This window comes from Pelodiscus sinensis, chromosome 1 (assembly GCF_052426305.1).
Source record: "Pelodiscus sinensis isolate ZL-2025 chromosome 1, ASM5242630v1, whole genome shotgun sequence".
In the NCBI taxonomy this organism is placed as follows: Eukaryota; Metazoa; Chordata; order Testudines; family Trionychidae; genus Pelodiscus; species Pelodiscus sinensis.
The window spans coordinates 360,849,392-360,873,494 of record NC_143052.1 but is presented as its reverse complement, the minus strand read 5'-3'; the positions used below and the strand labels follow the sequence as shown (position 1 = coordinate 360,873,494).

General features: G+C 68.2%; 1 protein-coding gene across 7 annotated transcripts in view; it reads left to right on the top strand.

The window, feature by feature from the left end:
- TRIM3 (tripartite motif containing 3) overlaps positions 1–24,103 on the top strand; it is a 49,653-nt gene that overhangs the window by 10,311 nt on the left and 15,239 nt on the right. For 3 of the 7 annotated variants that reach the window (XM_089775854.1, XM_089775853.1, XM_089775858.1), the window contains 3 exons: positions 15,320–15,530; positions 15,939–16,090; positions 18,080–18,260. In XM_089775854.1, the coding sequence (XP_089631980.1) occupies positions 15,320–15,530; positions 15,939–16,090; positions 18,080–18,260 (544 nt within the window). Of the gene's footprint in view, positions 1–4,950; positions 5,055–5,090; positions 5,100–6,178; positions 6,254–15,319; positions 15,531–15,938; positions 16,091–18,079; positions 18,261–24,103 lie in introns of those variants that run through there. The other 4 variants (XM_089775855.1, XM_089775856.1, XM_089775859.1 and 1 more) reach the window with 4 other exon arrangements.

The window sequence follows — 24,103 nt, the reverse complement described above, 5'->3', positions numbered from 1 at the left end:
GAGAACAAAATGGCATCGACCACATGGCCTCTTTATACTCCTTCCTGGCCTCTTCTAGTATGCAGCAAGTCACCTGGTCAGAGGCCAATCTCTATGTTTCCTGCTGGCTGCCCTCAGGTGACAAATCCCATTCTTAGGCTATGGACACACCCAATTGAGAGTCATTGTTCCACAGGGCTTTGCTACTCAGCCTGTCCATAGCCATGCTTAACCACATTCACAGAAATATTCAGCTTCCACACAGATTACAGATTCCTACCTACACACACAGACATTATACACTCACATAAATAGCGTACATAAGATCAACAAACAATAATCTCCCATTCAATACCCCACATGGCTCCCCCCACACCAATTTCTGGGGCCAACATCCCCACCTAGGGGTGCAGCAGCGATCTGGCTGCTTCCCTCCAATTCAGCAACGTGACAGTCCTCCAGCTGACTGAGCACTCCGGCCGCCTCCTGGTTCAGTGCGGGGATGAGCTCCTGCAGCCAGTCAGCTGGGGGGACCCGTTGCAGTCCACAGGCCCTCTCAAAGGCACTGAGGAACCCGTCTATGTCGCCCACGTCCTTCAATTGGGCCACCATGAGCCTCTCCAAGCGCCTGGCAGTCCTGGGACCCTGGGGCCCATCGGCACTTGGCGCAGCCGGTGCCGCGCCGGTTCTCCGCTCTGCCATGGCCAGCTCATGCTGTCGCTGCCTCTCTCGATCTTGGCGGTCCCTCTCTCGGTCCTCTACTTCCAATTCCTTCATCCGCAGCTGGATCTCCAGCCGCCGTAGCTCCGCTGGGCTGGCCCCTGCCCTAGATGGGCTATTACTTGCAGGCCTCCGGGGAGACGCTGTCTCATCTCTCCGTTGGGTTCCAGTGCTCCTCCCCCTCTCTGAGCCTGACACACTCTTAGGGGGGGTCTGGCTGCTTCCCCTGGGGACAAGATCCTGGCCCTGTGGCTGGTCATTCTCTTCCAGCTGGGTAATCAGCTGGGCCTTGGTTGCTTTCTGCACAGGCAAGCCCCTCTCTCTGCACAGCCCCACCAGCTCTGCCTTCAAGAGTCGGGTGTAGGCCATCTGCCCGCTGGGCCCCTCTGTGCAGACTCACCAGTCTAGTGCTGCAGCGCCCCACGATTCCCAGGAACCGCTTCGCTCTGTCTCCAGCACGCCTGGCTCCAGGGCTCTTGCTTCTACTGCGCCTTGTCGCTTGCCGCTGGAAGCTCCATCCACGGGGTGCAGTGCATCCCACTCCTGGCACCAGTGTGACGGCGCGTTGGGGGTTCCCCGTCTCCTGCACCCCGAAATGGCACAAACAGACTGCACCAGCCAGTAGAATTGAGGAAGTTTATTGCCTCTCCAGGATACAGCACAGCACAGATGTAGCTAGGATGCCTCAGGCCCCCTTGAGTTGGGGGGAGACTGGGCCCCTAAACTCCAGCTCCTCTCCCTAGGCTGTCTCATCCATCCTCACAGACAGCCAGCAACCAACTAACCAACTTCCAGCCCTGCCCCCCAGCCAGGGCAGCATCCACCTTCCTTTGTTCCTCTCCATGGGGGGTGTCTGGCCCCTGGCTCAACAAGTTTGGCCTTACCTCTGCCTAGCGAGGTTTTCCCTGCTGGGTCTTGCTCCAGACAGCAGGGGTCACCACAGCCCAGCAAGTACCCCCACTACGTCACACCCCCGCCTGCGCACCTTCTGTGAGCGGTGAGTGTCCCCCTGCGGTACCCCCGCCTGCACACCTTCTGTGAGCGCTGAGTGTCCCCCTGCGGTACCCCCGCCTGCGCACCTTCTGTGAGCGCTGAGTGTCCCCCTGCGGTACCCCCGCCTGCACCTTCTGTGAGCGCTGAGTGTCCCCCTGCGGTACCCCCGCCTGCACACCTTCTGTGAGCGGTGAGTGTCCCCCTGCGGTACCCCCGCCTGCACACCTTCTGTGAGCGCTGAGTGTCCCCCTGCGGTACCCCCGCCTGCGCACCTTCTGTGAGCGCTGAGTGTCCCCCTGCGGTACCCCCGCCTGCACCTTCTGTGAGCGCTGAGTGTCCCCCTGCGGTACCCCCGCCTGCGCACCTTCTGTGAGCGCTGAGTGTCCCCCTGCGGTACCCCCGCCTGCGCACCTTCTGTGAGCGCTGAGTGTCCCCCTGCGGTACCCCCGCCTGCACACCTTCTGTGAGCGCTGAGTGTCCCCCTGCGGTACCCCCGCCTGCACACCTTCTGTGAGCGCTGAGTGTCCCCCTGCGGTACCTCCGCCTGCGCACCTTCTGTGAGCGCTGAGTGTCCCCCTGCGGTACCCCCGCCTGCGCACCTTCTGTGAGCGCTGAGTGTCCCCCTGCGGTACCCCCGCCTGCGCACCTTCTGTGAGCGCTGAGTGTCCCCCTGCGGTACCCCCGCCTGCGCACCTTCTGTGAGCGCTGAGTGTCCCCCTGCGGTACCCCCGCCTGCACCTTCTGTGAGCGCTGAGTGTCCCCCTGCGGTACCCCCGCCAGCGCACCTTCTGCGAGCGCTGAGTGTCCCCCTGCGGTACCCCCGCCTGCGCACCTTCTGCGAGCGCTGAGTGTCCCCCTGCGGTACCCCCGCCTGCGCACCTTCTGTGAGCGCTGAGTGTCCCCCTGCGGTACCCCCGCCTGCACACCTTCTGTGAGCGGTGAGTGTCCCCCTGCGGTACCCCCGCCTGCACACCTTCTGTGAGCGCTGAGTGTCCCCCTGCGGTACCCCCGCCTGCGCACCTTCTGTGAGCGGTGAGTGTCCCCCTGCGGTACCCCCGCCTGCGCACCTTCTGTGAGCGGTGAGTGTCCCCCTGCGGTACCCCCGCCTGCGCACCTTCTGCGAGCGCTGAGTGTCCCCCTGCGGTACCCCCGCCTGCACACCTTCTGCGAGCGCTGAGTGTCCCCCTGCGGTACCCCCGCCTGCGCACCTTCTGTGAGCGGTGAGTGTCCCCCTGCGGTACCCCCGCCTGCGCACCTTCTGTGAGCGCTGAGTGTCCCCCTGCGGTACCCCCGCCTGCACACCTTCTGTGAGCGCTGAGTGTCCCCCTGCGGTACCCCCGCCTGCGCACCTTCTGTGAGCGCTGAGTGTCCCCCTGCGGTACCCCCGCCTGCGCACCTTCTGTGAGCGCTGAGTGTCCCCCTGCGGTACCCCCGCCTGCACCTTCTGTGAGCGGTGAGTGTCCCCCTGCGGTACCCCCGCCTGCACCTTCTGTGAGCGCTGAGTGTCCCCCTGCGGTACCCCCGCCTGCGCACCTTCTGTGAGCGCTGAGTGTCCCCCTGCGGTACCCCCGCCTGCGCACCTTCTGTGAGCGCTGAGTGTCCCCCTGCGGTACCCCCGCCTGCACCTTCTGTGAGCGGTGAGTGTCCCCCTGCGGTACCCCCGCCTGCACCTTCTGTGAGCGCTGAGTGTCCCCCTGCGGTACCTCCGCCTGCACACCTTCTGTGAGCGCTGAGTGTCCCCCTGCGGTACCCCCGCCTGCACACCTTCTGTGAGCGCTGAGTGTCCCCCTGCGGTACCCCCGCCTGCACCTTCTGTGAGCGCTGAGTGTCCCCCTGCGGTACCCCCGCCTGCACCTTCTGTGAGCGCTGAGTGTCCCCCTGCGGTACCCCCGCCTGCACACCTTCTGTGAGCGGTGAGTGTCCCCCTGCGGTACCCCCGCCTGCACACCTTCTGTGAGCGGTGAGTGTCCCCCTGCGGTACCCCCGCCTGCACACCTTCTGTGAGCGGTGAGTGTCCCCCTGCGGTACCCCCGCCTGCACACCTTCTGTGAGCGGTGAGTGTCCCCCTGCGGTACCCCCGCCTGCACACCTTCTGCGAGCGCTGAGTGTCCCCCTGCGGTACCCCCGCCTGCACACCTTCTGCGAGCGCTGTGTGTCCCCCTGCGGTACCCCCGCCTGCACACCTTCTGTGAGCGCTGAGTGTCCCCCTGCGGTACCCCCGCCTGCACACCTTCTGTGAGCGCTGAGTGTCCCCCTGCGGTACCCCCGCCTGCACACCTTCTGTGAGCGCTGAGTGTCCCCCTGCGGTACCCCCGCCTGCACACCTTCTGGGAGCGCTGAGTGTCCCCCTGCGGTACCCCCGCCTGCACACCTTCTGGGAGCGCTGAGTGTCCCCCTGCGGTACCCCCGCCTGCACACCTTCTGGGAGCGCTGAGTGTCCCCCTGCGGTACCCCCGCCTGCACACCTTCTGTGAGCGCTGAGTGTCCCCCTGCGGTACCCCCGCCTGCACACCTTCTGTGAGCGGTGAGTGTCCCCTTGCGGTACCTCCGCCTGCACCTTCTGTGAGCGCTGAGTGTCCCCCTGCGGTACCCCCGCCTGCACACCTTCTGAGAGCGCTGAGTGTCCCCCTGCGGTACCTCCGCCTGCACACCTTCTGTGAGCGCTGAGTGTCCCCCTGCGGTACCCCCGCCTGCACACCTTCTGTGAGCGCTGAGTGTCCCCCTGCGGTACCCCCGCCTGCACACCTTCTGTGAGCGCTGAGTGTCCCCCTGCGGTACCCCCGCCTGCACACCTTCTGTGAGCGCTGAGTGTCCCCCTGCGGTACCCCCGCCTGCACACCTTCTGCGAGCGCTGTGTGTCCCCCTGCGGTACCCCCGCCTGCACCTTCTGTGAGCGCTGAGTGTCCCCCTGCGGTACCCCCGCCTGCACACCTTCTGAGAGCGCTGAGTGTCCCCCTGCGGTACCTCCGCCTGCACCTTCTGTGAGCGCTGAGTGTCCCCCTGCGGTACCCCCGCCTGCACCTTCTGTGAGCGGTGAGTGTCCCCCTGCGGTACCCCCGCCTGCACACCTTCTGCGAGCGCTGAGTGTCCCCCTGCGGTACCCCCGCCTGCACACCTTCTGCGAGCGCTGAGTGTCCCCCTGCGGTACCCCCGCCTGCACACCTTCTGCGAGCGCTGAGTGTCCCCCTGCGGTACCCCCGCCTGCACACCTTCTGTGAGCGGTGAGTGTCCCCCTGCGGTACCCCCGCCTGCACACCTTCTGCGAGCGGTGAGTGTCCCCCTGCGGTACCCCCGCCTGCACAGCTTCTGTGAGCGCTGAGTGTCCCCCTGCGGTACCTCCGCCTGCACACCTTCTGTGAGCGGTGAGTGTCCCCCTGCGGTACCTCCGCCTGCACCTTCTGTGAGCGGTGAGTGTCCCCCTGCGGTACCTCCGCCTGCACCTTCTGTGAGCGCTGAGTGTCCCCCTGCGGTACCTCCGCCTGCACCTTCTGTGAGCGCTGAGTGTCCCCCTGCGGTACCCCCGCCTGCGCACCTTCTGTGAGCGCTGAGTGTCCCCCTGCGGTACCCCCGCCTGCACCTGTGAGCGCTGTCCCCTTGGGGTACCCCCCGCGGTATCTATGCGCAACACCCCACAGGTCCGCCGGTCTTGGTGAGCTGGTGCTGAGGCCCGGTGGGTGGGGGGCTGTCGGACAGACCTGCCTGTCCCCCAGTGCTGCATCCTGCCCAGAGTGGCGGCAGCAGGGCTGCTGGGATGGGACCTGCCTGTGACATGGCGCCATGCCCAGGAGTGGCCAGGCTGACACAAGTCCTGAAGGATCCGACCAGGAGCCATGCGCAGCTTGACCTGCTGCTCACAAACAGGGAGGAACTAATAGGGGAAGCAGAGGTGGGTGACAACCTGGGAAGCAGTGATCATGAGATGGTAGATTTCAGGATCCTGACCAAAGGAAGAAAAGAGAGTAGTAAAATATACACCTTGGTCTGCAGAAAAGCAGATTTTGACTCCCTCCGAGATCTGATGGGCAGAATCCCCTGGGATGTAACTTGAAGGGGAAAGGAGTCCAGGACAGCTGGCAGGATTTTAAAGAAGCCTTATTGAAGGCACAGAAAGAAACCATCCCGACGCGTAGCAAGAGAGGCAAACGTGGTAGGAGACCGGACTGGCTTACAGGGGAAATCCTTGGTGAACTTAAGCACAAAAAGGAAGCTTACAAAGAGTGGAAACTTGGACAAATGACCAGGGAGGAGTTTAAAGGTCTAGCTCGAGAGTGCCGGGGGGTTATCAGGAAGGCGAAAGCGCAGATGGAATTGCGCCTGGCTAAGGATGTGAAGGATAACGAGAGGTTTCTACAGGCATGTTAACAAGAAGGTGGTGATCAGAGAGGGTGTGCGGCCCCCACTGGATGAAGGAGGTAACCTAGTGACAGATGATGTGGGGAAAGCTGAAGTACTCAATGCTTTCTTTGCCTCTGTATTCACGGACAAGGTCGGCTCCTGGACTTCTGTGCTAAGTGACGCAAGATGGGATGAAGATGGACAGCCCGTGGTGGGTAAAGAACAGGTTAGGAACTATTTAGAAAAGCTAAACGTACACAAATCCATGGGTCCAGACTTAGTGCATCCGAGGGTACTGAGGGAGTTGGCAAATGTCACTGCGGAGCCTTTGGCTATTATCTTTGAAAAGTCGTGGAGATCGGGAGAAATCCCGGATGACTGGAAAAAGGCAAATGTAGTGCCCATCTTCAAAAAAGGGAAGAAGGACGATCCAGGGAACTACAGGCCGGTCAGTCTTACCTCGGTTCCTGGAAAAATCATGGAAGGGATCCTTAAGGAATCCATATTGAGACACTTGGATGAGAGGAAAGTGATTAGGAATAGTCAGCATGGATTCACCAAGGGCAAGTCGTGCCTGACCAATCTGATTAGCTTCTGTGATGAGGTAACTGGCTCGGTGGACGTGGGAAAGTCAGTGGATGTTATATACCTTGACTTTAGCAAGGCTTTTGATACGGTCTCCCACAATATTCTTGCCAGCAAGTTAAGGGATTGTGGATTGGATAAATGGACGGTAAGATGGATAGAAAGATGGCTAGAAGGCCGGGCCCAGCGGGTAGTGATCAATAGCTCAATGTCAGGATGGCGGTCGGTTTCTAGCGGAGTGCCCCAAGGTTCGGTTCTAGGACCGGTTTTGTTCAACATCTTTATTAATGATCTGGATGAGGGGATGGATTGCACCCTCAGCAAGTTTGCGGATGACACTAAGCTAGGGGGAGAGGTAGATACGCTTAAGGGCAGAGATAGGGTACAGAATGACTTAGACAAATTGGAGGATTGGGCCACAAGAAATCTGATGAGGTTCAACAAGGACAAGTGTAGAGTCCTGCACTTGGGACGGAAGAATCCCAAGCATTGGTACAGGCTGGGGACCAACCAGCTAAGTACTAGTTCTGCAGAAAAGGACCTGGGGGTTACAGTGGATGAGAAGCTGGATATGAGTCAACAGGGGGCCCTTGTAGCCAAGAAGGCTAATGGTATATTAGGTTGCATTAAGAGGAGCATTGTCAGCAGATCCAGAGATGTCATTACAGTATTCCCTTTTATTCGGCTTTGGTGAGGCCGCATCTGGAGTATTGTGTCCAGTTCTGGGCCCCCCACTACAAAAAGGCTGTGGACGCATTGGAGAGGGTCCAGCGGAGGGCAACCAAAATGATTAGGGGGCTGGAGCATATGACCTATGAGGAGAGGCTGAGGGACTTGGGTCTGTTTAGTCTCAAAAGCGAAGAGTGAGGGGGGATTTGAGAGCAGCCTGCAACTCCCTGAAGGGAGGTTCCAAAGAGGCTGGAGAGAGGCTGTTCTCAGTAGTGACAGATGGCAGAACAAGGAGCAATGGGCTCACGTTGCGGTGGGAGAGGTCCAGGTTGGATATTAGGAAAAACTCTTTCCCTAGGAGGGTGGGGAAGCGCTGGGCTGGGTTCCCTAGGGAGCGGGTGGAGTCTCCATCCCTAGAGGTGTTTAAGTCTCGGCTTGACAAAGCCCTGGCCGGGTTGATTTAGTTGGGATTGGTCCTGCCTAGAGCAGGGGGCTGGACTTGACGACCTTCTGAGGTCTCTTCCAGTTCTATGATTCTATGATAAGGGGATGGGTTGATGAGAGAATATGATCTTGGTAACTAATTGACCATTCATTATCAGAGGTAAATAGGTCAATGGAGGGATGATAGGAGTTGCTATAGAGAATTTCTGGGTGTCTGGCTGGTGAGTCTTGCCCACATGCTCAGGGTTTAGCGGATCGCCATATTTGGGGTTGGGAAGGAATTTTCCTCCAGGGTAGATTGCCAGAGGCCCTGGAGGTTTTTCGCCTTCCTCTGTAGCATGGGGCACAGATCACAGCTGGAGGATTCTCTGCATCTTGGGACCTTCAAAGTATTTGAAGGCTTCAATATCTGAGATCTAGGTGAGAGGATTATTCTAGGAGGGGTGGGTGAGATTCTGTGGCCTGCACTGTGCAGGGGGTCAGACTAGATGATCATAATGGTCCCTTCTGACTTTAAAGTCTATGAGTCTATGAATCCTGCGTGTGACCTGGCTCCGGGGGAGGGCGCGGCGGGGTCTGGCCGGCCTGTGACCGGCTCCGGGGGAGGGCGCGGCGGGGTCGGGCCGGCCTGTGACCGGCTCCGGGGGAGGGCGCGGGGGGGGTCGGGCCGGCCTGTGACCGGCTCCGGGGGGAGGGCGCGGCGGGGTCGGGCCGGCCTGTGACCGGCTCCGGGGGGAGGGCGCGGTGGGATCGGGCCGGCCTGTGACCGGCTCCGGGGGAGGGCGCGGCGGGGTCGGGCCGGCCTGTGACCGGCTCCGGGGGAGGGCGCGGCGGGGTCAGACCAGCCTATGACCGGCTCCGGGGGGAGGGCGCGGTGGGGTCAGACCGGCCTGTGACCGGCTCCGGGGGAGGGCGCGGCGGGGTCAGACCGGCCTGTGACCGGCTCCGGGGGAGGGCGCGGCGGGGTCGGGCGGCCTGTGACCGGCTCCGGGGGAGGGCGCGGCGGGGTCAGACCGGCCTGTGACCGGCTCCGGGGGAGGGCGCGGCGGGGTCGGGCCGGCCTGTGACCGGCTCCGGGGGGGAGGAGGGCGCGGCGGGGTCGGGCGGCCTGTGACCGGCTCCGGGGGAGGGCGCGGCGGGGTCGGGCGGCCTGTGACCGGCTCCGGGGGAGGGCGCGGCGGGGTCGGGCGGCCTGTGACCGGCTCCGGGGGAGGGCGCGGCGGGGTCGGGCGGCCTGTGACCGGCTCCGGGGGAGGGCGCGGCGGGGTCGGGCTGCGGTGGCATGCGAGTGCACCAGATGTCCTCTCGCGGCCAGCGGGCCTGGTGCAGCAGCTCTGGTGGCCGCAGGAGGGCACTTGCTTTCCGAAGGAGAGCTCAGTCCATGCCGAGCGAGCGAGCGAGCTGCGCAGGGACCCCGTGGGAGGAGTGCTACAGGCCGTAGGCGGAGAGCTGGTTGTCCGTGGGGTGATGGGGGGGCAGCCATGCTGACCTTGGGCCAAGGAGGCAGGGTGGGCGCCAGGGGGGTCGCTGCTGCCCTTCCGACTTGGTGGGGGAAAGTCGATATGGTTTCCGTGAGGGGAGTCCTGCCTTACTGATCTGCTGGAGTTCTGGGGGATCAGCGAATGTGGACAAGGGGATCCAGTGAATCTAGTGTCCTTAGATTTCCAGAAAGCCTTGGACAAGGCCCCTCCCCAAAGGCTCTTGTGTAAATTACATGGCCATGGGAGAAGAGGGAAGGTCCTTGCTTGGACTGAGAACTGGTTAAAAGGCAGGAAACAAAGGGTAGGAATAAATGGTAAATGTTCAGATTGGAGAGGGGTAACTAGTGGGGTCCCCCAAGGGTCAGTCCTGGGACCAATCCTGTTCAACTTATTCATAAATGATCTGGAGAAAGGGGTGAGCAGGCAGGTGGCAATATTTGCGGCTGATCCCAAACTGCTCAAGATAGTTCAGACCAAAGCGGCCTGTGAAGAGCTTCAAAAAGATCCCACCAAACTGCGCGACTGGGCGACGAAGTGGAACGTTGCTGAATGGAAAGCAAAGCCCCTTGGACACAGAATCCCAACTACACGCAGCCTCTCTCGAGTTACGGACCAAGCACTCGGCCGTGCGCAGTACGATCCGGGCTCATTTGGCTACGACTACCCGGGAGCGAGATCTTGGAGTCGTCGCGGGTAGTTCTCTGAAAACATCCACTCGGGCGCAGCGGCCGTCAGAAAAGCAAAGCGAACGTTCGGAGTCATTTAACAAGGGAGAGACTTTGTCTACACTGGCCGCTTCTTGCACAAGACTAGCTGTTCTTGCACAAAAACTTGCTGGTTCTACACTGCACACGCGTTCTTGCACAAGTCACTTTACAGTCTAGTATCAGAAAACAGGGCTTCTTCCGGAAGAGTTATTGCTCTCCCCACGAGGGCAGCGTAGACAGGCAACGAGAACGGGGTCCCTGGCCTGTCTGTGTGGAGGTGGGTGATGGGAGGGATCATGGGATGGTTCCCTGTTCGGTTCCCTCCCTCTGGGGCACCTGCTATTGGCTGCTGTGCAGACAGGGTACTGGGCTGGATGGACCCTTGTCTGACCCCGCCTGTCCTGCAGCCGGGTGGAGGGAGGCCCGGCAGAGCTGCAGCATCTGAACTTGTGTCCAGAAAAGCTCTGCTCATGGCCTGGCCCCTCCTTCCCCGGCTCCTGGCCTGCAGAGCCTGCACCCTGCCGCCTCACCCCTCCTCCGAGGCTGGGTCCCTCGCTCCCTGGCGGCCCAAAGGCCCCGGTTGCCTGCACAGACCCGCCCCGTGACCCGCTGGGCCCACCAGGCAGGGGGCTGTGGGGTGGCTGTGGCTGGTGGGGTGGCTGTAGGTCGGGGGCAGTGGGCTGGCGGGTTGCAGCATGGTGGCTCCGGGTGGGGGGGCTGGCTCCAGTGGGAGGGTAGCATGGTGGCTCTGGGCGGGGGGCTGGCTCTGGGTGGGGGGTCGGGCGGGGGGCTGGCTCCGGTTGGAAGGTAGCATGGTGGCTCCGGGCAGGGGGCTTGGTCCAGGTGGGGGGCTGGCTCTGGGCGGGGGGGTGGATGGAGGGCTGGCTCCGGTTGGAGGGTAGCATGGTGGCTCTGGGCGGGGGGCTGGCTCTGGGTGGGGGGGCGGGCGGGGGGCTGGCTCCGGTTGGAAGGTAGCATGGTGGCTCTGGACAGGGGCCTGGCTCCGGGTGGGGGGGCAGTGGGAGGGCTCGCTCCGGTTGGAGGGTAGCATGGTGGCTCCGGACGGGGGCCTGGGTCCAGGTGGGGGGCTGGCTCCGGGTGGGGGGGTGGGCAGAGGGCTGGCTCCGGTGGGAGGGTAGCATGGCTGGGTCCAGGTGGGGGGCTGGCTCTGGGCGGGGGGCGGATGGAGGGCTGGCTCCGGTTGGAGGGTAGCATGGTGGCTCTGGACAGGGGCCTGGCTCCGGGTGGGGGGGCAGTGGGAGGGCTCGCTCCGGTTGGAGGGCAGCATGGTGGCTCCGGACGGGGGCCTGGGTCCAGGTGGGGGGCTGGCTCCGGGTGGGGGGTGGGCAGAGGGCTGGCTCCGGTGGGAGGGTAGCATGGCTGGGTCCAGGTGGGGGGCTGGCTCTGGGTGGGGGGCGGGCAGCCTCAGGGCAAGGTGAGCAAGTGTCAGGCCCGAAATGCCAGCGCGGGCAGGTGCCTCCGGGCCCAGCGGACGGGCGAGAGCGGCCGCCTGGCTCCGGGCTGCACTGCCAGGAGCGCGGGGAGCCAGACGCGGGAGGGGACGCGCTGCGCTCAGTTGGCTGCAGCCTGGGTCCTGGTCCGGCGCCGTTTCAGGAACGTGTGCTCCGGCGCAGGCGGGAGGGGCCGGGCGCGTTGCTCGGGGAGGGAGCAGGCCGAGGTGCGCGTCGTGCTGAGTTCTTCCCCCGAGCTCTCCGAGGGCCCGGCAGCGTGGGGCTCCCCTTGCCGCAGGAGGGGGCTAGGCTGGACGCGGGGACGATTTCCTGCCTGCCGGAGTTGTTCCTCAGGGACAGAGGATCAGCTGGGATGGAACCTGTTGGCCTCCCTAGTGCCACGCGTGGCCTGGGGGTCTGCGGGCGCGTGCTCCTCTGCTGAGTGCCGGGGCTGGCGGGACGCCCTCCCGAGTCTCCTCCATGCTTCTTTGAAACTTTCCTGGGCAGACAAAATGGAGCCCCCCTGTGGGGGTGGCCATCGGCATTTAACAGCCCTGCCCTGAGCTCGGTCGCTGCCGCCGGGCTGCCTGCTGCCGGCTCCCAAGGAGCCCTGAGGCCGCACTGGAATTCGACAGCTGAACCGAGCCCCGTTCTCTTGCCCTAGGCGGATGCCAGGCTTCCTGGGCCATCCCATGTCCCTTTTACAGCTGCCCCACTGGCCTTTCTCCGAGCTCCAAGACTTACCCAAAGCCACATTAATGGTGTGGCTCCTCGGCCAGCTCTTTGGAAACTCTTGGACCTGCTGATTTTAAACATGTCTCATGTTGGTGGGCTGGGTTCTCACCACGTCGTAGGGCCTCGTCTGCGCTTCCTTCAGAGGCAGGACAGAGACAGCGGGATGCTTGGATGGCTGCTGTGTATTATCCTTCGTTTTACAGTCCCGTCGAGTACTGGGCTAGGGGTGTGAATGGCTCCTCCCTTACGTAGCCAGCCTCCTCTTACCAGGTCAGGCTCACCAGTGGGTGCTGGACAGCCCCCACCCCAGTGCACTCAGAGCAGCGCCTGTCTGCCCACCCTGTTTAACCGGTTACTGGTTACACGTGGAGTTTAACCAGGTAACTAAGTAAACGGGATTTTGCATCCTTCTAATGGGCCAGTCCCCCCTCAGAGTGTGCTTTCCCCTAATATTTAAAAACACTGTTTATTGGCCTTAACTCTGCAGCCAGAAAGCCCTCTCCCCCTGCATGTCCCTTGGCTTCCCTTATCAGTTTTCTGTAATTCCTATCTTCTGGCGTCTGCCTGCTGCCCACTCCCCCCTTCTTCCATGCTGAGCACCACAGGGCTGCTGCTCGACAGTCACCAGTGGCTCGCAGACACGATGCCGCTTTTGACAGAGCCCCTTTGCCTCCTCTTTTGCACCCTTCCCGGGCCCTGGGCACCACCCCCGGGCCCTGGAGTGCGGGTGGCACATTGCTTCCCTGGGCACTCCCAGTCTGTGCTGGGTTCCACACTGGGCAACACCCCTAGTGCTGGTGTCAAGGTGGTACGTTCTGTCATGGGGGGCGGGGTGTGACTGTCCACACCTCGATACCCCGAGTGATGGTCACTTTATCTCCCTCGTCTTCCCCCAGCTCCCTGCTGCCCCGCCCCCTCAAACGTGTCCGTCTGTCTGGCCCACGCTGTTCCCAGGGCTCACGCTCGCTCCTCTGTGGGAGCATCCCTCTGCTTGGCTGCCTGTCTCTGTCTGGATCCTCTCCCTCCTTCCCTGTCCCTGTCCGGATCCCGTCCCTGTCCCTGTCCGGATCCCGTCCCTCCCTCCCTGTCTGCCTGTCCCTGTCCAGATCCCGTCCCTGTCCCTGTCCGGATCCCGTCCCTCCCTCCCTGTCTGCCTGTCCCTGTCCGGATCCCGTCCCTCCCTCCCTGTCTGCCTGTCCCTGTCTGGATCCCCCCCTTCCTCCCTTTCTCCCTGTCCCTGTCCCTGTCCGGATCCCCCCCTTCCTCCCTCCCTGTTCCTGTCCCTGTCCGGATCCCATCCCTCCCTCCCTTTCTCCCTGTCGCTGTCCGGATCCCCCCTTCCTCCCTCCCTGTCCCTGTCCCTGTCCAGATCCCGTCCCTCCCTCCCTTTCTCCCTGTCCCTGTCCCTGTCCGGATCCCGTCCCTCCCTCCCTGTCCGGATCCCGTCCCTGTCCCTGTCCCTGTCCGGATCCCGTCCCTGTCCCTGTCCGGATCCTGTCCCTGTCCCTGTCCGGATCCTGTCCCTCCCTCCCTGTCTGCCTGTCCCTGTCTGGATCCCGTCCCTGTCCCTGTCCGGATCCCGTCCCTCCCTCCCTGTCTGCCTGTCCCTGTCTGGATCCCGTCCCTGTCCCTGTCCGGATCCCGTCCCTCCCTCCCTGTCTGCCTGTCCCTGTCCGGATCCCGTCCCTGTCCCTGTCCGGATCCCGTCCCTCCCTCCCTGTCTGCCTGTCCCTGTCTGGATCCCGTCCCTGTCCCTGTCCGGATCCCGTCCCTCCCTCCCTTTCTCCCTGTCCCTGTCCGGATCCCCCCCTTCCTCCCTTTCTCCCTGTCCCTGTCCGGATCCCCCCCTTCCTCCCTCCTTGTCCCTGTCCCTGTCCGGATCCCCCCCTTCCTCCCTCCTTGTCCCTGTCCCTGTCCCTGTCCGGATCCCATCCCTCCCTTCCTTTCTCCCTGTCCCTGTCCGGATCCCCCCCCTTCCTCCCTTTCTCCCTGTCCCTGTCCCTGTCCGGATCCCCCCCTTCCTCCCTCCCTGTCCCTGTCCCTGTCCCTGTCCGGATCCCGTCCCTCCCTCCCTGTCTGCCTGTCCCTGTGCGGATCACCCCCTCCCTCCCTCCCTCCCTCCCTCCCTGTCCCTGTCTGGATCCCGTCCCTCCCTCCCTTTCTCCCTGTCCCTGTCCAGATCCCCCCTCCCTCCCTGTCTGCCTGTCCCTGTCCGGATCCCGTCCCTCCCTCCCTTTCTCCCTGTCCCTGTCCGGATCCCGTCCCTCCCTCCCTTTCTCCCTGTCCCTGTCCGGATCCCGTCCCTCCCTCCCTGTCTGCCTGTCCCTGTCTGGATCCCCCCCTTCCTCCCTTTCTCCCTGTCCCTGTCCGGATCCCCCCCTTCCTCCCTCCCTGTTCCTGTCCCTGTCCGGATCCCATCCCTCCCTCCCTTTCTCCCTGTTGCTGTCCAGATCCCCCCCTTCCTCCCTGTCCCTGTCCAGATCCCATCCCTCCCTCCCTTTCTCCCTGTCCCTGTCCGGATCCCCCCCTTCCTTCCTTTCTCCCTGTCCCTGTCCGGATCCCCCCTTCCTCCCTCCCTGTCCCTGTCCCTGTCCGGATCCCATCCCATCCCTTCCTCCCTTTCTCCCTGTCCCTGTCCGGATCCCCCCCTTCCTCCCTGTCCCTGTCCCTGTCCGGATCCCCCCCTTCCTCCCTCCCTGTCCCTGTCCCTGTCCCTGTCCCTGTCCCTGTCTGCCTGTCCCTGTGCGGATCACCCCCTCCCTTCCTCCCTGTCCCTGTGCGGATCCCCCCCTCCCTCCCTGTCCCTGTCCCTGTGCGGATCCCCCCCTCCCTCCCTGTCCCTGTCCGGATCCCCCCCTTCCTCCCTCCCTGTCCCTGTGCGGATCCCCCCCTCCCTCCCTGTCCCTGTCCCTGTCTGGATTCCGCCCCTCCCCCGTCCCTGTCCGGATCCCGTCTGACCCTCCCTCCCTGTCCAGATCCTGTCCCTGTCCCTGTCCGGATCCCGTCCCTCCCTCCCTCCCTCCCTGTCCCTGTCCCTGTCCCTGTCCGGATCTCCCCCGTCTCCCTGTCCCTGTCTGTCTCCCCTCCCTCCCCATCTGTCTGTCCTTCCCTATCTCCCTGCCCCCACGCCCTCCCCACCCTTGTCCTGGGGCTGGCCCGGCCCGGCCCGCGCCTCCCCCTGCTCTTGGAGTCCTGACCCTCTTGTGCCCGCTGTGCCCAGGTGTCTCCAGAACTATATCCCGCCCCAGAGCCTGACCCTGTCCTGCCCCGTGTGCCGCCAGACCTCCATCCTGCCCGAGCCAGGCGTGGCCGCGCTGCAGAGCAACTTCTTCATCGCCAACCTGCTGGAGGCGCTGCAGCGCAGCCCGGAGAGCGGCCGCCCCGAGCCCGTCCCCGGCCAGCCCCTCTCCTGCCCCAACCACGAGGGCAAGGTGGGTGCCAGGGCCTCTCCTCTTGGGGAGCGGGGGGAGGGGCCGGGGCACCCCACTGCTTGAGGAGCTGGGTGGCCATCTGGGGAGCGGCGTGGCAGGGGGAGGGGCCGGGGCCCGAGTGGCAGGGGTAGGAGCCAGGGGCCCATGTGGGGAGGGGCCGGGGGCCCATAGGGAGAGGGGCCGGGGCCTGAGTGGCAGGGGGAGGGGCCAGGGGCCCATGGGGGGAGGGGCCGGGGCCTGAGTGGCAGGGGGAGGGGCCAGGGGCCCATGGGGGGAGGGGCCGGGGCCCGAGTGGCAGGGGGAGGGGCCGGGGCCCCAGTGGCAGGGGGAGGGGCCGGGGCCCATGGGGGGAGGGGCCGGGGCCCATGGGGGCGGGGCCCCGTGGTGGCAGCGTGGCCCCGCCCCCAGGCGATGGAGTTCTACTGCGAGGCGTGCGAGACGGCCATGTGCGGCGAGTGTGCGGGGGGCGAGCACCGGGAGCACGGCACGGTGCCGCTGCGCAGCGTCGTGGAGCAGCACAAGGCCGCGCTGCAGCAGCAGCTGGACGCCATCAGGAGCCGGTATGGCCGGGCCAGACCCCGCGGGGGGGGGGGCTGCACGCCGGTGCCAAGGAGCCATGGCCAGGCTGTCCTCGCTGACAGGGGGCTGTCCGTGGGGGGGTGGGATGGGGCTGCCCATGGGGGAGCAGGGGGAGGGGCTGGGGGGGCTGTCCGTGGGTGGGGTGGGGGGATGGGATGGGGCTGCCCATGGGGGAGCAGGGGGCGGGGCTGGGGGGGGCTGTCCGTGGGTGGGGTGGGGGGATGGGATGGGGCTGCCCACGGGGGAGCAGGGGGCGGGGCTGGGGGGGCTGTCCGTGGGTGGGGGGATGGGATGGGGCTGCCCACGGGGAGCAGGGGGCGGGGCTGGGGGGGCTGTCCGTGGGTGGGGTGGGGGGACGGGATGGGGCTGCCCGTGGGGGAGCAGGGGGAGGGGCTGGGGGGCTGTCTGTGGGTGGGGTGGGGGGACGGGATGGGGCTGCCCGTGGGGGAGCAGGGGGAGGGGCTGGGAGGCTGTCCGTGGGTGGGGTGGGGGGATGGGATGGGGCTGCCCGTGGGGGAGCAGGGGGCGGGGCTGGGGGGGGCTGTCCGTGGGTGGGGTGGGGGGTGGGTGGGGTGGGGGGATGGGATGGGGCTGCCCGTGGGGGAGCAGGGGGAGGGGTTGGGGGGGCTGTCTGTGGGTGGGGTGGGGGGATGGGATGGGGCTGCCCGTGGGGGAGCAGGGGGAGGGGCTGGGGGGGCTGTCCGTGGGTGGGGTGGGGGGATGGGATGGGGCTGCCCGTGGGGGAGCAGGGGGCGGGGCTGGGGGGGCTGTCCGTGGGTGGGGTGGGGGGATGGGATGGGGCTGCCCGTGGGGGAGCAGGGGGCGGGGCTGGGGGGGGCTGTCCGTGGGTGGGGTGGGGGGACGGGATGGGGCTGCCCGTGGGGGAGCAGGGGGGCGGGGCTGGGGGGGGCTGTCCGTGGGTGGGGTGGGGGGACGGGATGGGGCTGCCCGTGGGGGAGCAGGGGGCGGGGCTGGGGGGGGGGCTGTCCGTGGGTGGGGTGGGGGGACGGGATGGGGCTGCCCGTGGGGGAGCAGGGGGCGGGGCTGGGGGGGGCTGTCCGTGGGTGGGGTGGGGGGACGGGATGGGGCTGCCCGTGGGGGAGCAGGGGGCGGGGCTGGGGGGCTGTCTGTGGGTGGGGTGGGGGGACGGGATGGGGCTGCCCGTGGGGGAGCAGGGGGAGGGGCTGGGAGGCTGTCCGTGGGTGGGGTGGGGGGATGGGATGGGGCTGCCCGTGGGGGAGCAGGGGGCGGGGCTGGGGGGGGGCTGTCCGTGGGTGGGGTGGGGGGATGGGATGGGGCTGCCCGTGGGGGAGCAGGGGGCGGGGCTGGGGGGGGCTGTCCGTGGGTGGGGTGGGGGGATGGGATGGGGCTGCCCGTGGGGGAGCAGGGGGCGGGGCTGGGGGGGGCTGTCCGTGGGTGGGGTGGGGGGATGGGATGGGGCTGCCCGTGGGGGGCAGTGGGCGGGGCTGGGGGGGGCTGTCCGTGGGTGGGGTGGGGGGACGGGATGGGGCTGCCCGTGGGGGAGCAGGGGGAGGGGCTGGGGGGCTGTCTGTGGGTGGGGTGGGGGGACGGGATGGGGCTGCCCGTGGGGGAGCAGGGGGAGGGGCTGGGGGGCTGTCTGTGGGTGGGGTGGGGGGACGGGATGGGGCTGCCCGTGGGGGAGCAGGGGGAGGGGCTGGGGGGCTGTCTGTGGGTGGGGTGGGGGGACGGGATGGGGCTGCCCGTGGGGGAGCAGGGGGCGGGGCTGGGGGGCTGTCCGTGGGTGGGGTGGGGGGACGGGATGGGGCTGCCCGTGGGGGAGCAGGGGGCGGGGCTGGGGGGGGCTGTCCGTGGGTGGGGTGGGGGGATGGGATGGGGCTGCCCGTGGGGGAGCAGGGGGCAGGGCTGGGGGGGGCTGTCTGTGGGGAGCCGGGGGGGAGGGGCGGGGCCGGGGGGGGCCCGTGGGTGACTCGGCTGCTGGTGGCCGGCAGGCTGCCCCAGCTGGCGGCGGCCATGGGGCTGGTGGCGGAGATCAGCAGGCAGCTGGCGGAGCGGAAGAGCGCGGCCGTGGCCGAGATCGGCGGCTCCTTCGCGGAGCTGGAACAGGCCCTGCAGCAGCGCAAGGGGCTGCTCGTGCGGGACCTGGAGGCCGCCTGCGGCGCCAAGCAGAAGGTAACGACCCCCGGCCAGTGTCCCCCCCCCCCGGCCAGTGTCCCCCCCCGGCCAGTGTCCCCCCCCGGCCAGTGTCCCCCCCGCCTCCCCGGCCAGTGTCCCCCCCCCCCGGCCAGTGTCCCCCCCCCCCGGCCAGTGTCCCCCCCCCGGCCAGTGTCCCCCCCCAGCCTCTCCCGGCCAGTGTCCCCCCCCTCTCCCGGCCAGTGTCCCCCCCCCGGCCAGTGTCCCCCCCCCGGCCAGTGTCCCCCCCCAGCCTCTCCTGGCCAGTGTCCCCCCCCAGCCCAGTGTCCCCCCCCCAGCCTCTCCTGGCCAGTGTCCCCCCCCAGGCCAGTGTCCCCCCCCCCCCAGCCTCTCCTGGCCAGTGTCCCCCCCGCGGCCAGTGTCCCCCCCCAGCCTCTCCTGGCCAGTGTGCGTTCCCCCGCCTAGTTCTCCCCCCCCGCCTCTCCCAACCAGCGCCCCCCCCAGCCTCTCCTAGCCAGTGTGCGTTCCCCCAGCCAGTTCTCCCCCCCCCGCCTCTCCCAACCAGCGCCCCCCCCAGCCTCTCCCGGCCAGTGTGCGTTCCCCCGGCCAGTTCTCCCCCCCCCCGCCTCTCCCAACCAGCGCCCCCCCCAGCCTCTCCCGGCCAGTGTGCGTTCCCCCGGCCAGTTCTCCCCCGCCTCTCCCAACCAGCGCCCCCCCCAGCCTCTCCTGGCCAGTGTGCGTTCCCCCGGCCAGTTCTCCCCCCCCGCCTCTCCCAACCAGCGCCCCCCCCCCCGGCCTCTCCTGGCCAGTGTGCGTTCCCCCGGCCAGTTCTCCCCCCCCCGCCTCTCCCAACCAGCGCCCCCCCCAGCCTCTCCTGGCCAGTGTGCGTTCCCCCGGCCAGTTCTCCCCCCCCCGCCTCTCCCAACCAGCACCCCCCCACGCCTCTCCCGGCCAGTGTGCGTTCCCCCGGCCAGTTCTCCCCCCCCCCCGCCTCTCCCAACCAGCACCCCCCCCGCCTCTCCCGGCCAGTGTGCGTTCCCCTGGCCAGTGTCCCCCCCCCCGCCTCTCCCAACCAGCGCCCCCCCCAGCCTCTCCTGGCCAGTGTGCGTTCCCCCGGCCAGTTCTCCCCCCGCCTCTCCCAACCAGCGCCCCCCCCCAGCCTCTCCTGGCCAGTGTGCGTTCCCCCGGCCAGTTCTCCCCCCCCCCCGCCTCTCCCAACCAGCGCCCCCCCCAGCCTCTCCTGGCCAGTGTGCGTTCCCCCGGCCAGTTCTCCCCCCCCGCCTCTCCCAACCAGCGCCCCCCCAGCCTCTCCTGGCCAGTGTGCGTTCCCCCGGCCAGTTCTCCCCCCCCCCCCGCCTCTCCCAACCAGTGCCCCCCCAGCCTCTCCTGGCCAGTGTGCGTTCCCCCGGCCAGTTCTCCCCCCCCCCGCCTCTCCCAACCAGTGCCCCCCCAGCCTCTCCTGGCCAGTGTGCGTTCCCCCAGCCAGTTCTCCCCCCCCCCCGCCTCTCCCAACCAGCGCCCCCCCCGGCCTCTCCTGGCCAGTGTGCGTTCCCCCGGCCAGTTCTCCCCCCCCGCCTCTCCCAACCAGCGCCCCCCCCCCCCAGCCTCTCCTGGCCAGTGTGCATTCCCCCGGCCAGTTCTCCCCCCCCCCCCGCCTCTCCCAGCCAGCGCCCCCCCCCCCAGCCTCTCCTGGCCAGTGTGCGTTCCCCCGGCCAGTTCTCCCCCCCACCCCGCCTCTGCCAACCAGCGCCCCCCCCAGCCTCTCCTGGCCAGTGTGCGTTCCCCCGGCCAGTTCTCCCCCCACCCCGCCTCTGCCAACCAGCGCCCCCCCCAGCCTCTCCTGGCCAGTGTGCGTTCCCCCGGCCAGTTCTCCCCCCCCCCAGCCTCTCCTGGCCAGTGTGCGTTCCCCCGGCCAGTTCTCCCCCCCCGTCTCTCCCAACCAGCGCCCCCCCCAGCCTCTCCTGGCCAGTGTGCGTTCCCCCGCCTAGTTCTCCCCCCCCGCCTCTCCCAACCAGTGCCCCCCCCAGCCTCTCCTGGCCAGTGTGCGTTCCCCCGGCCAGTTCTCCCCCCCACCCCGCCTCTCCCAACCAGCGCCCCCCCCAGCCTCTCCTGGCCAGTGTGCGTTCCCCCGCCTAGTTCTCCCCCCCCCCCCGCCTCTCCCAACCAGCGCCCCCCCCCCAGCCTCTCCTGGCCAGTGTGCGTTCCCCCGGCCAGTTCTCCCCCTCCCGCCTCTCCCAACCAGCGCCCCCCCCCCCAGCCTCTCCTGGCCAGTGTGCGTTCCCCCGGCCAGTTCTCCCCCCCCCCGCCTCTCCCAACCAGCGCCCCCCCCCAGCCTCTCCTGGCCAGTGTGCGTTCCCCCGGCCAGTTCTCCCCCCCCGCCTCTCCCAACCAGCGCCTCCCCCCAGCCTCTCCTGGCCAGTGTGCGTTCCCCCGGCCAGTTCTCCCCCCCCCCCGCCTCTCCCAACCAGCGCCCCCCCCAGCCTCTCCTGGCCAGTGTGCGTTCCCCCGGCCAGTTCTCCCCCCCCCCGCCTCTCCCAACCAGCGCCCCCCCCAGCCTCTCCTGGCCAGTGTGCGTTCCCCCGGCCAGTTCTCCCCCCCCCCCCGCCTCTCCCAACCAGCGCCCCCCCCCCCCAGCCTCTCCTGGCCAGTGTGCGTTCCCCCGGCCAGTTCTCCCCCCCCCCCTCTCCCAACCAGCGCCCCCCCCAGCCTCTCCTGGCCAGTGTGCGTTCCCCCGGCCAGTTCTCCCCCCCCCCGCCTCTCCCAACCAGCGCCCCCCCCAGCCTCTCCTGGCCAGTGTGCGTTCCCCCGGCCAGTTCTCCCCCCCCCCGCCTCTCCCAACCAGCACCCCCCCCGCCTCTCCTGGCCAGTGTGCGTTCCCCCGGCCAGTTCTCCCCCCCCCCACCTCTCCCAACCAGCGCCCCCCCAGCCTCTCCTGGCCAGTGTGCGTTCCCCCGGCCAGTTCTCCCCCCCCCCCGCCTCTCCCAACCAGCGCCCCCACCCCCAGCCTCTCCTGGCCAGTGTGCGTTCCCCCGGCCAGTTCTCCCCCCCCCCCGCCTCTCCCAACCAGCGCCCCCCGCAGCCTCTCCTGGCCAGTGTGCGTTCCCCCGGCCAGTTCTCCCCCCCCGCCTCTCCCAACCAGCGCCCCCCCCAGCCTCTCCTGGCCAGTGTGCGTTCCCCCGGCCAGTTCTCCCCCCCCCCCGCCTCTCCCAACCAGCGCCCCCCCCAGCCTCTCCTGGCCAGTGTGCGTTCCCCCGGCCAGTTCTCCCCCCCCCCCGCCTCTCCCAACCAGCGCCCCCCCCCCCCAGCCTCTCCTGGCCAGTGTGCGTTCCCCCGGCCAGTTCTCCCCCCCCGCCTCTCCCAACCAGCGCCCCCCCCAGCCTCTCCTGGCCAGTGTGCGTTCCCCCGGCCAGTTCTCCCCCCCCCCGCCTCTCCCAACCAGCGCCCCCCCCAGCCTCTCCTGGCCAGTGTGCGTTCCCCCGGCCAGTTCTCCCCCCCCCCGCCTCTCCCAACCAGCACCCCCCCCCCGCCTCTCCCGGCCAGTGTGCGTTCCCCCGGCCAGTTCTCCCCCCCCCGCCTCTCCCAACCAGCGCCCCCCCCAGCCTCTCCTGGCCAGTGTGCGTTCCCCCGGCCAGTTCTCCCCCCCACCCCGCCTCTCCCAACCAGCGCCCCCCCCAGCCTCTCCTGGCCAGTGTGCGTTCCCCCGGCCAGTTCTCCCCCCCCCCCGCCTCTCCCAACCAGCGCCCCCCCAGCCTCTCCTGGCCAGTGTGCGTTCCCCCGGCCAGTTCTCCCCCCCCCCGCCTCTCCCCCCCCCCCGCCTCTCCCAACCAGCGCCCCCCCCCCCCTCTCCCGGCCAGTGTGCGTTCCCCCGGCCAGTTCTCCCCCCCCCGCCTCTCCCAACCAGCGCCCCCCCCAGCCTCTCCTGGCCAGTGTGCGTTCCCCTGGCCAGTGTCCCCCCCCCCACCTCTCCCAACCAGCGCCCCCCCCAGCCTCTCCTGGCCAGTGTGCGTTCCCCCGCCTAGTTCTCCCCCCCCCCCCCCGCCTCTCCCAACCAGCGCCCCCCCCAGCCTCTCCTGGCCAGTGTGCGTTCCCCCGGCCAGTTCTCCCCCCCACCGCCTCTCCCAACCAGCGCCCCCCCCAGCCTCTCTTGGCCAGTGTGCGTTCCCCCGGCCAGTTCTCCCCCCCCCCGCCTCTCCCAACCAGCGCCCCCCCCAGCCTCTCTTGGCCAGTGTGCGTTCCCCCGGCCAGTTCTCCCCCCCCCCCCCGCCTCTCCCAACCAGCACCCCCCCCCAGCCTCTCCTGGCCAGTGTGCGTTCCCCCGGCCAGTTCTCCCCCCCCCCCCCCCGCCTCTCCCAACCAGCGCCCCCCCCAGCCTCTCCTGGCCAGTGTGCGTTCCCCTGGCCAGTGTCCCCCCCCCCACCTCTCCCAACCAGCGCCCCCCCCAGCCTCTCCTGGCCAGTGTGCGTTCCCCCGGCCAGTTCTCCCCCCCGCCTCTCCCAACCAGCACCCCCCCAGCCTCTCCTGGCCAGTGTGCGTTCCCCCGGCCAGTTCTCCCCCCCCCGCCTCTCCCAACCAGCGCCCCCCCCAGCCTCTCCTGGCCAGTGTGCGTTCCCCCGGCCAGTTCTCCCCCCCCGCCTCTCCCAACCAGCGCCCCCCCCAGCCTCTCCTGGCCAGTGTGCGTTCCCCCGGCCAGTTCTCCCCCCCCCCGCCTCTCCCAACCAGTGCCCCCCCCAGCCTCTCCTGGCCAGTGTGCGTTCCCCCGGCCAGTTCTCCCCCCCCCGCCTCTCCCAACCAGCGCCCCCCCCAGCCTCTCCTGGCCAGTGTGCGTTCCCCCGGCCAGTTCTCCCCCCCCCCGCCTCTCCCAACCAGCGCCCCCCCCAGCCTCTCCTGGCCAGTGTGCGTTCCCCCGGCCAGTTCTCCCCCCCCCCCCGCCTCTCCCAACCAGCGCCCCCCCCAGCCTCTCCTGGCCAGTGTGCGTTCCCCCGGCCAGTTCTCCCCCCCCGCCTCTCCCAACCAGCGCCCCCCCCAGCCTCTCCTGGCCAGTGTGCGTTCCCCCGGCCAGTTCTCCCCCCCCGCCTCTCCCAACCAGCGCCCCCCCCCCAGCCTCTCCTGGCCAGTGTGCGTTCCCCCGGCCAGTTCTCCCCCCCCCGCCCCTCCCAACCAGCGCCCCCCCCAGCCTCTCCTGGCCAGTGTGCGTTCCCCCGGCCAGTTCTCCCCCCCCCCCGCCTCTCCCAACCAGCGCCCCCCCCAGCCTCTCCTGGCCAGTGTGCGTTCCCCCGGCCAGTTCTCCCCCCCCGCCTCTCCCAACCAGCACCCCCCCCCCGCCTCTCCCGGCCAGTGTGCGTTCCCCCGGCCAGTTCTCCCCCCCCCCGCCTCTCCCAACCAGCGCCCCCCCCAGCCTCTCCTGGCCAGTGTGCGTTCCCCCGGCCAGTGTCCCCCCCCCCAGCCTCTCCTGGCCAGTGTGCGTTCCCCCGGCCAGTTCTCCCCCCCCGCCTCTCCCAACCAGCGCCCCCCCCAGCCTCTCCTGGCCAGTGTGCGTTCCCCCGGCCAGTTCTCCCCCCCCCCGCCTCTCCCAACCAGCGCCCCCCCAGCCTTTCCTGGCCAGTGTGCGTTCCCCCGTCCAGTTCTCCCCCCCCCCCGCCTCTCCCAACCAGCGCCCCCCCCCAGCCTCTCCTGGCCAGTGTGCGTTCCCCCGGCCAGTTCTCCCCCCCCCCACCTCTCCCAACCAGCGCCCCCCCCCGCCTCTCCTGGCCAGTGTGCGTTCCCCCGGCCAGTTCTCCCCCCCCCCCCCCGCCTCTCCCAACCAGCGCCCCCCCCAGCCTCTCCTGGCCAGTGTGCGTTCCCCCGCCTAGTTCTCCCCCCCCCCCGCCTCTCCCAACCAGCGC